The sequence below is a fragment of the Malus sylvestris genome, chromosome 15, assembly GCF_916048215.2.
Source record: "Malus sylvestris chromosome 15, drMalSylv7.2, whole genome shotgun sequence".
Lineage (NCBI taxonomy): Eukaryota > Viridiplantae > Streptophyta > Magnoliopsida > Rosales > Rosaceae > Malus > Malus sylvestris.
In genome coordinates, this window is record NC_062274.1 from 48,171,564 (window position 1) to 48,185,271 (window position 13,708).

The 13,708-nt window shown below is 36.4% G+C and overlaps 1 protein-coding gene across 10 annotated transcripts; it reads right to left on the reverse strand.

Annotated features, from left to right (window-relative positions):
• Window positions 1-549: 549 nt before the first annotated feature.
• LOC126604869 (auxin-responsive protein IAA9-like) lies at window positions 550-5,315 on the reverse strand. 10 transcript variants are annotated; one of them, XM_050272189.1, is made up of 8 exons: window positions 5,102-5,315; window positions 4,902-4,939; window positions 3,475-3,925; window positions 3,163-3,380; window positions 2,831-3,057; window positions 2,546-2,684; window positions 1,227-1,297; window positions 550-944 (listed from the first exon to the last, which is right to left on the reverse strand). In XM_050272189.1, the coding sequence occupies exons 3-8, from the start codon at window positions 3,880-3,882 to the stop codon at window positions 907-909; spliced, it is 1,101 nt and encodes a 366-aa protein (XP_050128146.1). In that variant the 5' UTR covers window positions 3,883-3,925; window positions 4,902-4,939; window positions 5,102-5,315; the 3' UTR covers window positions 550-906. The 10 variants fall into 10 exon arrangements, with proteins under 10 accessions (XP_050128146.1, XP_050128147.1, XP_050128139.1 ...); XM_050272190.1 differs by having other exon boundaries at window positions 3,475-3,928; XM_050272182.1 differs by having other exon boundaries at window positions 4,902-4,969.
• Window positions 5,316-13,708: the final 8,393 nt, after the last annotated feature.

Genomic DNA, 13,708 nt, shown 5'->3' on the forward strand with positions numbered 1-13,708 from the left:
TTAGCGAGGGTGACAAACTTTGATAAAGTACATATTATACTATATATTTTACCTTATTTTTAGTTATAATTTGTTTGTTATTTTGATAATTTGTGATATATTTTGGAAGAATTTTGGAGCAAATCCAATTGAAACGGGTTCGTAAATCTTTCAAAATGATCGTGTTAAAATTCCAGATTTGTATTACAAGCTGTTTGACCGTGATGAAAAAAATAAGAGCTCACAAATTGACATTTCTGGATATTTTGACCATTTTAACGGTCAAGATGGCGTTTTTAGAGAACGGTTCCTTCTAAGGATTGAAATAGGACATATTAAGCTTTAAAAAGAGACTTTCTTGGGACCAAATCAGAGCTGATTTGGTCGGTTAAAAGTGTGATTTTCTTTGCCGTCCGAATTTTACTTTGAATAAGAAACCTTTATTTATTGTTCTAATTAGATTTCCAGATTATTACAAGATATTGTCTAGGTTGGATAAGGAATAAAGCACTATAAATATAGTGTAGCCGTGTATTATGGTTACTTTGTACTTGTAGAACTCAGCATAGCTTTTGGATCATACACGCATTCATAACAAAGGGTTCACAGACAATTGGCACTTCACAAACTTGAGGATCCTGCATGGGAATAGGAACCTGTGCACATACAACTTCAGAGATTTGACTTTCGGTAGCTTTGATAACGTCAATAAGTTAGACACAGAACTCTCAGAAACATGAATCCATGGTAAACGAAAAACACAGATGTAGCAATAAGATAATAAGACCAGCCACCCGTGACGTCCCGTCCAACCCCAAGATCTACAAATCCTTGCACTCCAAATAACCTGGTTGCCGTGGATTTAGGCCTTACCTTCATTCCAAATTCAGACTGTTGGATGGAAGGCCTCACAATGTATATTAATGGCTAGTTCCTGTTCCTGCACTTCTCCATGGCCCTAGGAGCTGTACAGAAAACGAACAAATATAAATACAAAGACAAGAAGGAAAAGTTCCATCCTAATTATTTGTTCAATTTAATTATGTACTAATGAAAAAAAACACCATAATCAGCAGCCAATTAGTTCTACCATTTCAATCCTGACGAGGAAAAATTCCAAATTTACAGATAAAACTAAACTCCGATTATATAGCTGGAAAAAAAAATCAGCAGAGTGCGTATGTCAATAGTAGGGGAAAGTGAAAGGCTGACTTAATTATGTGATAATGATTAATGATAATCCGTACTATGCGCACCTAGGCCGATGGCATCTGAGCTCTTCATAATCCTCAACCTTTTGCAGGTATCAGTAAACATGCTGTCAAAAGTTTATATTTGCATCAGACTTTAAGAAAATCATAAGGATTCGACGTGATCATGGAGTGCCGGCTGTCGACTACCTGACGCCCTCCCCCTCCTCCTTTATCCGGGCTTGGGACCGGCCATGTAAGACATAGGCGGAGTTATCAGACTTTAAGAAAATAAAATAAAAAAATAGCCCTGGTACAAATTCAAAATTAACAGCATTACACCTGAACATATTTTATTGAAGCAAAATGACAATTAACTATATGCCGGCACATAGTAACATAACCCATCCAAGCATGGCAACACATTAAAGCACACCATGCTCACATTTTGAAACACTCCAACCATACCTATCCATGATCATGAGGGCTCAGTGCTATAAAAGAAAAGAGATCACATCCCTAGAATAAGAAACAATCTATCTTATTAATGGTTAAGACGTTTCTTGAAAACTATAGTAGAGCAGAACTTTGTCAAAAGACTCTGGATTACTTTTTGCGCAAGCTGTTTTGGGTAGTTTCCTTCTCGGTGGTAAAGCTAATTTTCTCTCATCATTATGCAAATACAAGTTTCACATCTTTATGATTCTTTAGATATACTTTAATCGCATTGCTCAACAAGAGTGCCCATAAATACGACTAACATCAAGTTCTATGGGTTACACATTAAAATATCATGTTTTGCCTCCATTCCCCATGGTTCATCAGTTTTCCACATGTTCTTCAAGTTCAAGCCATCCCAAGTTAATATCACACTGATGGCCCTAATCTTCCAATGGAACAACTTTAATGTGCGCATTAAAGTTACGTGCATGTTGTATGCAGTATATAGAAGCTCATACGTAGATATCTAACCATCCATGAAAGTTCACCGTTTTGCTCAAAAATAAAAGTTCACCGGTTCATTGATTTGCAGGATTTCAAAATCAATTCAGATTTTATATTGGGAATGTTATTAGCACTCAAAATAGTCATCCTGCACTCCTTCTGCCATTATATTTTTCACTAGGGCGGAGTGCAGATAACAGCTCCCTTTAAACTATAGCCAAAGTAACGTAACAGTATTTACCAAATAAGTAACGTAACCCTATGCTACTTGATACAAAGTGTAACTCCATTGCCAGCCTATGGGCAAAAGTTAAAGTTTTAAAGGGGAAGTTTTTGAGATTTAAGCTTTTTTGAATCACTAGCAAGTCAATTACGTACATAACAAAAGGAACTTAGTAGATAAACAAATGTGCAGATGAATGAGAACTTACTCCCAAGGAACATCGCCCACAAGCATCCAGTCACCATCTTTGTCCTCGTAAGTTAGAACATATTCTGAGCCATGAAGCAGATCTTTCAGCTTGCTTTCGCTAATCTCTCTGCCTGGAGCTCCATGAGATCCATATTGACCTGAAATCATACAACCATAGCAGTAACTAGATCCATGCAAAATGCAGAAACTTTCTAGTTAAACTCATAATTCAGCCAGCATAAATTAGATACATGAAAGAATAGACTAAGACATCTGTAAACATTGAATGTTTACAACTGCTCACCTATGGTAAAACAGCTGAACATCTTTTCAAGAGCAGAAGAAAGTTCCTGGTATGCAGAGTAATTTTTCAAATCTACTTTCCTCAAATAAGGTGCACCATCCAAGCTGACCTTGACAAACAGAGCACCAGGTTTCGATTTTCCATCTACTTCCTCAGTGTTTTTTGATGTAGTGGCCAATGAGTTCTTCCTAAATGATCTTATAGGTGGCCAACCCACAACCTGCGCCCTGACATATAAGGAAGCTGAGACTCCATTTTCATTGTGAAAGGCCAAAGTACAAATTTCTGCCAAATATATTTCAACGGTACGGCAATTTTCTCGAATCACTTACTTGGAAGCAGGTGCACTGCTAGTACTATTTCCGGTATGATTCGATCTGGTATCATTGACAGCATGAGGCCTCTCTTGTACTACCTTTGCTGGTGCCACCTCTTTTGTTTTGGGTGGTTGAGTCCCAAGGTTCTCAAGTGTAGAACCAGATTTCAGTCCCAAGTTTGGAGAAGGTCTGGGTGACAGCAACAGGTTTACCTCTGAATTAGCATATTTCCCCTGCATCACAAATCGGGTGATCGAAAAGCCAGACATAATAAAGAAATAAATAAACATATCCAATTCTCTCTTCAAACAAACCAGTTGTTTTTACCTCTGAGAACTCATCCATAGCATCGGAGAAACCTCTCTTGTTTCCCGAAACAACTATTTTCTGCGATGAAGAATAGTGGCCATCCTTTAAAGGATGCAGCGGGAATAGGGGCTTCTCATCAAGTTGAGTGGTGATTACCCTCGAATTTGAGTCTCTCTTGGGAGACTGGGATCCAGGAAGCCCGAGTCTAAGTTCTGTGGCCTTCAAATTCAGACTAGTATTACTTCCATCAGAGGCTGTAGAGACATTTGAACTGCCTACCGAAGAACAATCAGATAATCCCATGTAATTTTGCTCCTTCAATTCCGAACTGTTTTGGCATACACTCTCCATAGAACCCGAAGAAGACAAAAATGTAACATCGCTCTGACCCTCCTCCTCACCAACACCAAGCAGTGGCGGTGACATCACAATTCACAATGAAAATCACTTTTAAAGGTTTATTTTAAACCTGCTAAAAGGAACGAAATTTTTTCAGAAAAACACCTATAAAAAACAGAAGTTAATGAGAAACAAAAGAACTCAGAAACCTGAAAAGAGGACCAAGAAGCACCAAAAGTTGCATTTAACAAAAGCTGTCCACCCTTAATGAGAAAACAAATCCAGCAGAAGTAGCCGAAAGATTTAACTTGAAACCTTCTTAATTTAATCAAGCATCCCTTAAAATAAAGATATTCTTGTTTTCTGCCCAGAAACCATGTTATAAGCAAGCCCCACGAAATAAAATACAACGAAAATTTCAATATTCTCAGATGACAATTAATCAGTGGATACACTAAAAAATTAAATGGCGTGAACCAGAAGAATTTGTTAAATATTAACATCCCTGGTAAAGGGTTAGCATATCTAATTAAAAGACAGATGTACAAAACTGAAACTTTACCACTAAGCATAGAATTTGTTTCAGGTCAGACAACTGAAGAAAATTAAAGACTAATCTACTGATCAAGTTGCAATCATATGTAAAGAAATTCAGAACCCGAATCACAGCAAACAGCTGAGGAAGTATAAAATAAAATAAAATAAAACAAAACAAAATAAAACAATATGATGGTGGGTTTTACAGATTTCAGGACAAATGGTTTTAGAACCTTGAAATAAAACTAGAAAAAAGAAATTCAAATTGATGAGCCTTGATTCTCTGTGTGCTAAAAAGTAATAGAGGGTTTTGTGGGGAAATTCAATGCAAGTAAATAACAGAATTAATACCTGTTAAATTTAAATCAAAATTTCAAAACAAGAGACAGAAAGAAACCCAGAAATAAAATGGAAAAACCAGATATTCATGCTTTGCTGAAAAGCAATATAAAATTATAAAACGTAAATTAAAATCCGTGCCTTTCTGTGAGATTATGGGTAAAACCCCAGAAATTAGTAAACTAAACTAGTCAATGTACAAAGCAAGAGTGGATTTAAAGCCATGTTACCTTTTTTTTTCAGTTCTTCCCTTCAAAGTCTGAGATACCTAAAACCAGCAAAAGAAAGAAAGAGAGAGCTGAAATCAAAACAACCAAAAAAGAAAAGAAAACTCACTGTCAGTGTCACTGGAAGTGAAGATTACCAGAAAACCGAATTTCCAAAAATGAAACGATTCGGCGGAGCTGATTGGAGACTACGGCGAGTATACCTGAAACGACTGGGTGGATCAGTGGCTGAACAAAAGGCAAAACAAATTTTGGATTGAAGAAGAAGAGGTCTTTGATTTGGCTGACAGTAAGCTGAGAGTCAGAGAGAGCGGAGGATCCTCCATACGGCACAAGCAGAAGCTTATTGGCTGTCCGTTGCGTACCTCTCTCTGCGTATTAAAATAACAAGATTTTAATAAAACAGGGGTTATGTTGGAGGATCCAAATTTTAAATCAAAGCGTCACGAAATTCTGGTTTTATTCAAGTTGACTATAATAGTGTCTCGCTCTTTAGACTCAAATCTTTATACCTGGAGACATGAATCATCCTCTTTACATAATTTAAATAAAAGTTTTTTAGTTAAAATGGTTTCTGAAATTGATTTAACTCTATTTTTTTTCCTCGCAACTCAATAGTATGGTCTGGTGGCATTCCTCTTTATAGAAACTCAGAGTTCTTGAGATAGGTTTTCTTAAAGATGAAGATAGATGTATTTTCTCATTAATTGTAAATGAATAATACAATTACATATATATAGCCCTTTGGCTATTGAATGTTAACTATCTAAGACTAATTACATTGTGTAACAACCTAATTATATTTGTAACAAACTTATAACAACTAATAACCAACTCTAGTCATGATGTGGTATCTTCATCTTTACACCCCCTCAAGCTAAACTTGGAAAAATCAAAGATTCCAAGAGAAAGCTTGGACTGCAGAAACAGAAACCTACTTTTAGACAAGGTTTTGGTATGAATATCTGCAATTTGATCCTGGCTACAAACATACTGAACTGCAACCAAGTTTGCAAGCACTAACTCATGAATATAATGATAATCAATCTGTACATGCTTAGTTCGAGCATGAAATATACGATTGGATGCAAGTGAGATGGCCGAGATATTATCACAGCAGAGAGTGGGTTTATGAGATAGAGGAAAACCAAAATCTTTGAGCAATTTGCATATCCAAGTAACCTCTGTAGCAGTGTGAACCAAGAATCTATACTTAGCCTCATTAGATGAACGAGCAACAGTTGATTGCTTCTTTGTACTCTAGCTAACTAAATTGGTGCCTAAAAAAACACAGGAACCACTTGTAGACCTTCTGTCATAAGTACAATTAGCCTAATCTGCATCAGAGTAGGCTGACAAGTGTATTGGACCTTTTTTAAACTAGAGGCCATGAGCAATGATACATTTGAGAAATCTCAATATGCGTTTAGCTGCTTGCATATGGATAACATTAGGGGCATGCATGAATTAACAGACTTGATTCACTGCAAATGAAATGTCAGGTCTTGTCCAAGTTAAGTATTGGAGAACACCTACAAGAGATCTGTATTTAGTGGGATTGGCAAGTAATTCACCACTGTGATCTAACTTGGTAGAGCTAAGAGGAGTGCAACATCGTTTAGCTCTAGCCATGTTTGTTTTCTGTAACAGATCAAACAAGTACTTGCTTTGATGAAGAAACATAACATCAGTGGTTCTTTGGACTTCTAAAACCAGAAAGTAATGCAATGGCCCCAGATCTTTGACAGGAAATATAGTACTTAACTTTTCTATAAACTGGTTGCAGACATTAGAATCAGGGCCACTAACCAGAATATCATCAACATAGACTAGTACTATAACTCGAGTGACCATGGGATGAACATTTGGTGCAGATAAATAAAATTGCACAGGTTGGTGTATAGGCACAGGTTGAAGAGAATGCACATATTGTGAAGATGCATTATGCTGTGGAGAAGTGGAGAATGATGGTGATGGAGGTACAAGTGTAGTGGATATAGGTGATGTGGGCATAGAAAAGTGGAGATCAATAGGTGAGGACAGAAAGGAAGAATGATCAACAGATGATGAAATAGGCTTGACATCTTTAAATGGAAAAGTGCCCTCATCAAATGTGACATGCCTTGGGATATATATAAACCCTATTGGTGTCCAAATCCAAACATCTATAACCTTTGTGTTGTAAACTATAGCCCAAGAAAACACACCTATTACTCTTTCCATCAAGCTTAGATGTGATATATAACTGCAACCAAAAACTTTAAGTTTGGAATAATCTGGATACTTATGGAACAACAACTCCTATGGTGATTTAGTATTTCCAAATATAGGCAGCCTATTGATGAGATAAATGGCAGTGGTAAAAAGTTCAACCCAATAGTGATGGGGAACACTAGATTCAACTAACAAAGTCCAAGCTGTCTCAATAAGGTGCCTGTGTATCCTCTCCACATAACCATTATGTTCTGGTGTGTGTGGACAACTGAGTTAATGCACAATACCATGAGTATGTAGAAAAGATTTAAACTGTAAACTTGTAAATTCACCCCCTGAATTTGAACATAAGATCTTGATTTTATTACCAACAATATTCTCAACATAAGCTTTGAACATTACAAAAGTAGAGTACACCTCCGATTTAGTCTTTAAATGAAAACACCATCTATATTTGCTAAAATCATCAACTATGAGAAAATAATACCGAAAACCACTCACTGAAGTGACAGGGGTTGGTCCCCACAAATCACAATGTAATAGCTCAAGAGAATGAGAGGTTGATATAGTTGATGAACCAAATGCCAGTTTATGATTTTTTGCTATAACACACTTGGAGCAAAGAAATCAACAGATGTTGTACCTTGAATAACAAGCTTATTACTAGAGATTACTCTTCGAAATATACAAGAGGGATGATGTCCTAACCGGTTGTGCCAGAGTGTAACTAAACCTTGAGCACTAACAAGAGCATAAGAAGATCCAGGAGATTGACTAGTCGAGGGACAACTTTGCAAATGGTATAAACCATCTTTAACTGGACTCTACAAAAGCATCTTCCGCGTAGCATGATCCTTTACAACAGATCCATCAGAGTTAAGAGTTAAGGCACAATAATTATCTTTAAGAAATTAGGATGCATATAACAAATTATGTTTCATTTGAGGAACATGAAGCACAATGCTCAACTTAAAATTAGCATTAGAAGAATGCAAAGAAGAAGGACCAACATGGTGTATAGAGAGACCTTTACCATCACCGATGTAAACTTTGTCCTTTCCAGTGTATGGTGTAGGTGAAGAAATGTTGTCAATGTCATTAATGATGTGAGATGTAGCCCCAAAATCCAGAAGCTAAGATGTGGAAAGCTTGGAGGTATAATGTGCACACATTGCTGCAAGTTTTGTAGGAGGAATCTTCCTAGAAATGTCAGGGTTCATGTGATCGAAACAGTCAATGGCTTCATGGCTTGTAGAGTAACAGATTTGGCAAGGAACATAAGTGCCAGAAAACAAAGAGTTGCAAAACCCTTGCTAATGACTGCAATTGGAGTATTAACCACAATAATTTCCTCTGTGTCCACGATTGGTGTTGAACCGGCCAATATTATGATATTGATTGCCCCAATTGTTATTCCTTCCACGATTAGAGTTGAATAAGAAAGACTATTGAGGTTGTGTAGCATAAACTTGAGGCAGTGAAGTTGGAAGAAGAGGCGGTTCAAACTAAACAGAAAATGCCTGAAAAGGCTCAGTGCTAGAGGAAGAAAGATTCTTACGACGAGACATTGAAAGCTCATTGGTGAGTAGAAGGCCATGTAACTCATCCAGAGATGTTGAAGATAGACGTAACCTGAGAAAATCAATAAATGATTCGAAATCATCAGGTAATCCAACGAGAGTAGCTGCCATTAAATCTCGATGAGAGATAGGTGCACCAGCAGTAGAGAGAGAATAGGAGATTTCTTTTAGTTGTTGAAGATAATCCGCCATAGATTGAGTACCTTTCTGAATTTCTTGAAGACAAGACCAAAGTTGATGGATGTGAGCATCGGAGACTCCACCAAAACGCTACTCAAGCTTGATCCAAAGATTTTGAGAGGAAGACGCACTAACAGTGAAAGGAATTACATCTTCCGAGAGTGTAGAATTGAGAAAAATCAGAAGATTCTGATCATTTTCATACCATAGCTCAAAAGTTGGATTAATGGAGTGATCTAGAAAAAATAGCAATGGACATGGCTCAGTACTGTCAACAATTCCGAGAATTTTGTATCGCGGAGAATCGGTGTAAACACAACACGCCATGGAAGATAGTTGGATCTCTTGAGCTTAATTGGAACCATGCTTCCAATGTTCTAAATTATGAGAGAAGCATACGAATTCGACAAATTAGGGTTTGTCGAGGGATTTGGGGCCAAATTTTGAAGAGATTTATGAGGAGAAGAAGAATCAGAATGAGAAGCCATGGTAGTTAGAGGCAAGAATTACAAGAATAGATTGTCGAGACTTAGAGAGACGAAGCGGAAGTGAAGATTGAAACGGCCGTGAGGCAAAAGGCGAAGGATACCATATAGAAACTCAAAGTTCTTGAGAAAGGTTTTCATAGAGATGAAGAAAGATTTATTTTCTCATTAATTGTAAATGAATAATACAATTACATATATATAGCCTTTTGGCTATTGACTATTAACTATCTAAGACTAATTAAATTGTGAACAAACTAATTACATTTGTAACAAACTTATAACAACTAATAACCAACTCTAGTCATGATGTGGCATCTTCATCTTTACTTTTCACTTGAAAGTGAGTGGTCTTAGGTTCGAATCTCATGGATGGCAAATTCGATACCAAATTAGGCTGCCCATTGCATGGCTTTGCCGAACTCCCCCTCCCCTTAATGTAAAAATGTCGATGTACTAAAAAAAAAAATTCCTTATTGTTATCTCTAATAATAAAATTCGATAATCTTGTTCTTAACTTTAAAAGCGGAATATCGCCACTTAGTACTATGGTCTGGTGGTATTCCTCTTCACTTATACGTGAGAGATCTTAGGTTTGAATCTCGTGGATGGTGAATTCGATACGAAATTAGGTTACCAAATGTATGGTTTAGCTGAACTACAAAAATTCCATAGCCTCGATAGGGCAATCATTTCTTTTTGGATTTGCTCATAGCAACTGACATCACATGAATGTAGTCTAATATCCTAGTGAATAAGGTATTGAATTTCTACCCTTACATTTCGAGCTTGAAACTCCCTTCAAATTAATGTAATAGTTTTCAAACTCTCATCCTCCCTCAATATAATGATAAAATAATACTAATAACCACAATGACAACAACAACATTCATTAAGAAAGTAATAAACCACAGAAAGCCCGAAGCCAAGCACAACGCTCATAAGGAGGAAAAGTATGTCAACCAACTATTAGAAGAAGACTAACCAATACTAGCAAGGGCATCCGTCACAAAAACTTGCTTCACGATAAATAATAAGAATAAGATATCTTGGAATTTGCAAGCCAGTTTTTGGATTTTGTTCATACAAAAGATTACTACTCCAGTGGTGGAACAGATACAATAGAAAAAGGTCAGGTTGCCTTTATCTATAGATGAAGAAAAGAGAAAGGCTAGCAATCTTTGCATTAATCTTTGTATTTGGACATTTTCACTTCTTCACATGATACATGTTATTTTTATTAACCAATGACTCATGACAAGTAATGGAGAGTTAAGTTAGTTACAAAGGTAGTTGGGAATTGAGTTGTTAAGGAGGATAAGATTGTAATTGAGTAAGAATGTTAGAGGGTAATATTGGAATTGTGGATTGTGACCGGTTATTACATATAACTATTTGATACTTCATATTTGGTAAGAAAAGCTTTGTAAGAAATATTCATTACTAAAGAAATCAGAGAAACTCTTCTTTTCCTTGCTATATTATTTTTGTTCTTAGTGTTCATAGTCCTGTTAATATGGTATCATCGCCGGTCTTGGCTCGTCCCTATTTCCGATCCTCCGATCCTGAAGAAGCTTTCCGCTATTGTTCGGTGCGTGTTCTGGAACTTCGAAGATCCAACGAGTGGGTTGCAGATCTGGAATCGTGCCAGTTGAAGATTTTGGGAAGTTTGTGTTGTGTATCAGGTGAAATCGTTTCTGTTGAAGGTTTATTGGTTGGGTCTTATGAACTCGTGATTGTTTTGGAGTAGAAGATTTGTGATTAGGTTTTTAATTCTTGATGTGTTGATTTCAGAAAGTGTTATTCTTTTTGTGTATATCTTGGAGTATCATTCACTAGGAATTGAATTTCTTGGTTAAAGCGTACGATTTGTAGAGGCTGAGGCAGAAAGTGTTATTCTTTCTATGAATCTTGGAGTGTCATTCTCTTAAGATTGTGATTGGTTTTTGAGGATTTATTGGTATTGTATGAATTTGGTGAATCTTGGAGTGTCATTCTCTCAAGATTGTGATTAGAGAATTTACTGCGATTTGTATCTTTCTTAGAGTATCAATCTCCTGTGAAATCAAGATTTTAGTGTTATCTTGGTGCAATTTGTTTTTTTTTTTTTTTTTAGGGATAGTTTTACAGGAGTGGTGTATGAAAATGGCATCTTCATCATTCAAAGTGGAGAATTTACTGGGAATGTTTACTATAAAGTTGAGGGATGATAATTTTGTCAAATGGGCATTCCAATTTTAGTCAGTTCTCAAAGGATATAAGCTCTTTGGCTATTTTGATGGTACAACAGGGTGTCCACCAAAGTATGTGGTTAGTTCAAAATCAGGAGTAACATCTGAGATTACAGTAGCTTATGTTGAATGGGAGTCCATGAATATGTCACTTTTAAGTTTGTTATTGGCAACCTTTACAGATGAGGCTATGAAGTATGTTTTGGGATGCAGAACTGCATTTGAGGCATGAATTAATCTTGTGGATAGGCATGCATCTGTTTCTAAGTCTAGAGTGAATCATCTTAAAACTGAATTGCACACTATTAAAAAAGGCACAGATACTGTTGATAAATATCTGTTGAGATTAAAGAATATTAGGGACCAATTAACTGCAGCTGGCGAGTTGATTTTTGATAATGACATTATAATTGCTGGTTTAGTTGGTCTGCCTAATGAGTATTATGTTATAAGAACTGTGATATTGGCTAGGGACTCATCTATTACTTTGAAAGAGTTCAGGGCACAATTATTAGGGGTTGAAAAGGAAATTGAAGGTGAAATAAATTTGTTGTCTCAGAACATGTCAGCCTTATATGTTAATGGTGTGAATTCTTCTGGTGTTGGATCTTCTTTTGGGTCTGGTTCCACATCTAATCCTACAGGGCACAGTCATATTCCATCAACTACTGGAGGCACTATAACTCAGTTTACTTATAATGGTACTGCACAACCATTTCTTCCTACATCACAACTATACCTGCAGCCATTTCCTCAGCAATATTCACAACCATTTCCTCCTGATCCTTCAACATTTATCCACCATCTAATGGCTTTGGTTTTATGGGTAACAATATTGGTCTAAGGAATCAATTTGGAAATAAACCATTCAATGGTACAAGCTACAAAGGCAATAACAATTTTAAGTCGAACGGTGGTTATAAAGGCAAATCTTTTAACTCTGGTAGTTCTCCTGGATTTCAAGCTAATACTACAAGGTAGAATGGGTCTAATGCATGGTTTAGGAACACTGATACTAGGTCCAATGTGATTGTTGAGTGTCAGATATGTAATAAAAGGGGTCATACTGCAGTGAATTGCTTTCAAAGGAATACAAATATGGCATCTCCAGGGTTTGTTGTTAAGTGTCAAATATGTGGAAAGAGGGGTCATTCTGCTCTGGAATGTTATCACAGAGGCAACTATGCTTATCAAGCACAATCACCACCACCATCCTTCAATGCTATGGCTGCACAACAGTCAACAGAATTCATTCCAAATGATGTTTAGATAGTAGACTCTGGAGCTTCACATCACATCACTGCGGATTTTAACTCTCTCAATCAAGTTACACCATATCAAGGTTTTAAAACAATAACTGTAGGCAATGGCACATGGTTGTCAATTGCAAATACTGGTTCCACAATTCTGAAAACTAAATCTAGTGATCTTGTTCTTAGTAATGTGTTGCATGTCCCAGATATTTCCAGAAGTTTATTATCTATACAACAACTATGTGCTGATAATCATAGTTGGTTTATATGTCATGAAAGTGACTTTGTTGTGCAGGACTAGAAGACAAATGAGATTCTGTACCAAGGAAAGAGTAAACCAAGGCAACTGTTTCAAATTCCTGTAATCAAGTGTTCAAAAGGAGTGTAGTTTGCAGTTCAGCATTCTTTTGGTTTTCTTGGACAAATGGTAAATCCAATCTTTGGCATCAAAGAATGGGCCATACTACAAATGAAATAATAGTTGTGATGTTGAAAAATTCTGGTATATCAGTTGATGTAGATGATAAGCATAGTATGTGTACTCAGTGTATCAAGGGTAAAATGTTAAGACTTCATTTTCCTTCTAGGATTGATAAATGTACTTACCTTTTGAGAAGGTTCATACAGACATTTGGGGACCATCTCCTGTAAGGTCATTAGAAGGATTTAGATACTATGTAACTTTTCTTGATGAATACACAAGGTACACTTGGATTTTCCCATTGTACAATAAATCAGATCTCTTTTCTATGTTTGTCAAATTTTATAATTTCATACTTACAGAATTTGGAATACCTATAAAGTGTATACAATCAGATGGAGGAGGAGACTATAATAGTCACTCATTTAAAACCTTTCTTAGTGCAA